The sequence below is a fragment of the Eimeria mitis genome, genomic scaffold, assembly GCF_000499745.2.
Source record: "Eimeria mitis Houghton genomic scaffold, Emh_scaff752, whole genome shotgun sequence".
Lineage (NCBI taxonomy): Eukaryota > Apicomplexa > Conoidasida > Eucoccidiorida > Eimeriidae > Eimeria > Eimeria mitis.
The window spans coordinates 6,240-6,955 of record NW_013575508.1 but is presented as its reverse complement, the minus strand read 5'-3'; the positions used below and the strand labels follow the sequence as shown (position 1 = coordinate 6,955).

The window sequence follows — 716 nt, the reverse complement described above, 5'->3', positions numbered from 1 at the left end:
GGCAAAGAAGACAGCATAAAGGCGATAGCTTCACTGGCTCTGCTGCTGCTGTCTGCTCCTTTCAGCAGCAGCAGCAGTAACAGCAGCAGCAGCAGCAGTAGTAGAAACAGCAGCACGAGCAACACCAGAAGCTATAGCAACAGCGGCAGCAGGAGAGTCAGCAGCAGCACCAGCAGCAGCAAATGATGCACCTGCGTGCTCAGCGGCAGCAGCAGCAGCAGTAGCAGCAGCAGCAGCAGTAGCAGCAGCAGCAGCAGCTGCACTAGCAGCAGTAGCAGCAGCAGCAGCAGTAGCAGCAGCAGCAGCAGCTGCACTAGCAGCAGTAGCAGCAGCAGCAGCAGTAGCAGCAGCAGCAGCAGCAGCAGCATGTTGTCTGGTGTGTTTTGTTTTTGCTGCAGCCTTATCTCGCCGGTGGTCTCCCTTTCCTTTAACTGTTGCTGCGCTGCAGCACCTCAGCAGCAGCAGCAGCAGCAGCAGCAGCAGAAGCAGCAGCAGCAGCAGCAGCAGAAGCAGCGGGCTTTGTAGCGCCTACACACCTGAAGCAGCGCTGGTGCAGCAGCAGCTGCTGCTGCTGCTGCTGCGGGGTCGACCCCTGCAGCACAGGCTGCAGCAGCACATCTGCTCTCTACCTGCTGCTGCAGCAGCAGCTGCTGCTGCTTCTATGCCTGCTGTAGCAGCAACCAGCGGCGCAGCAGCAGCAACAGCAGCAGCAGCAG

The 716-nt window shown here is 59.5% G+C and overlaps 1 protein-coding gene across 1 annotated transcript in view; it reads left to right on the top strand.

Moving 5' to 3' along the window:
- The window catches only part of EMH_0021440 (protein phosphatase 2C, putative), a gene marked incomplete at both ends in the record, with an annotated part of 9,025 nt that overhangs the window by 7,977 nt on the left and 332 nt on the right, over positions 1–716 (top strand). Inside the window, one exon of the mRNA XM_013501769.1 lies at positions 66–716. Within this exon, the coding sequence (XP_013357223.1) occupies positions 66–716 (651 nt within the window). The remainder of the gene's footprint in view (positions 1–65) is intronic.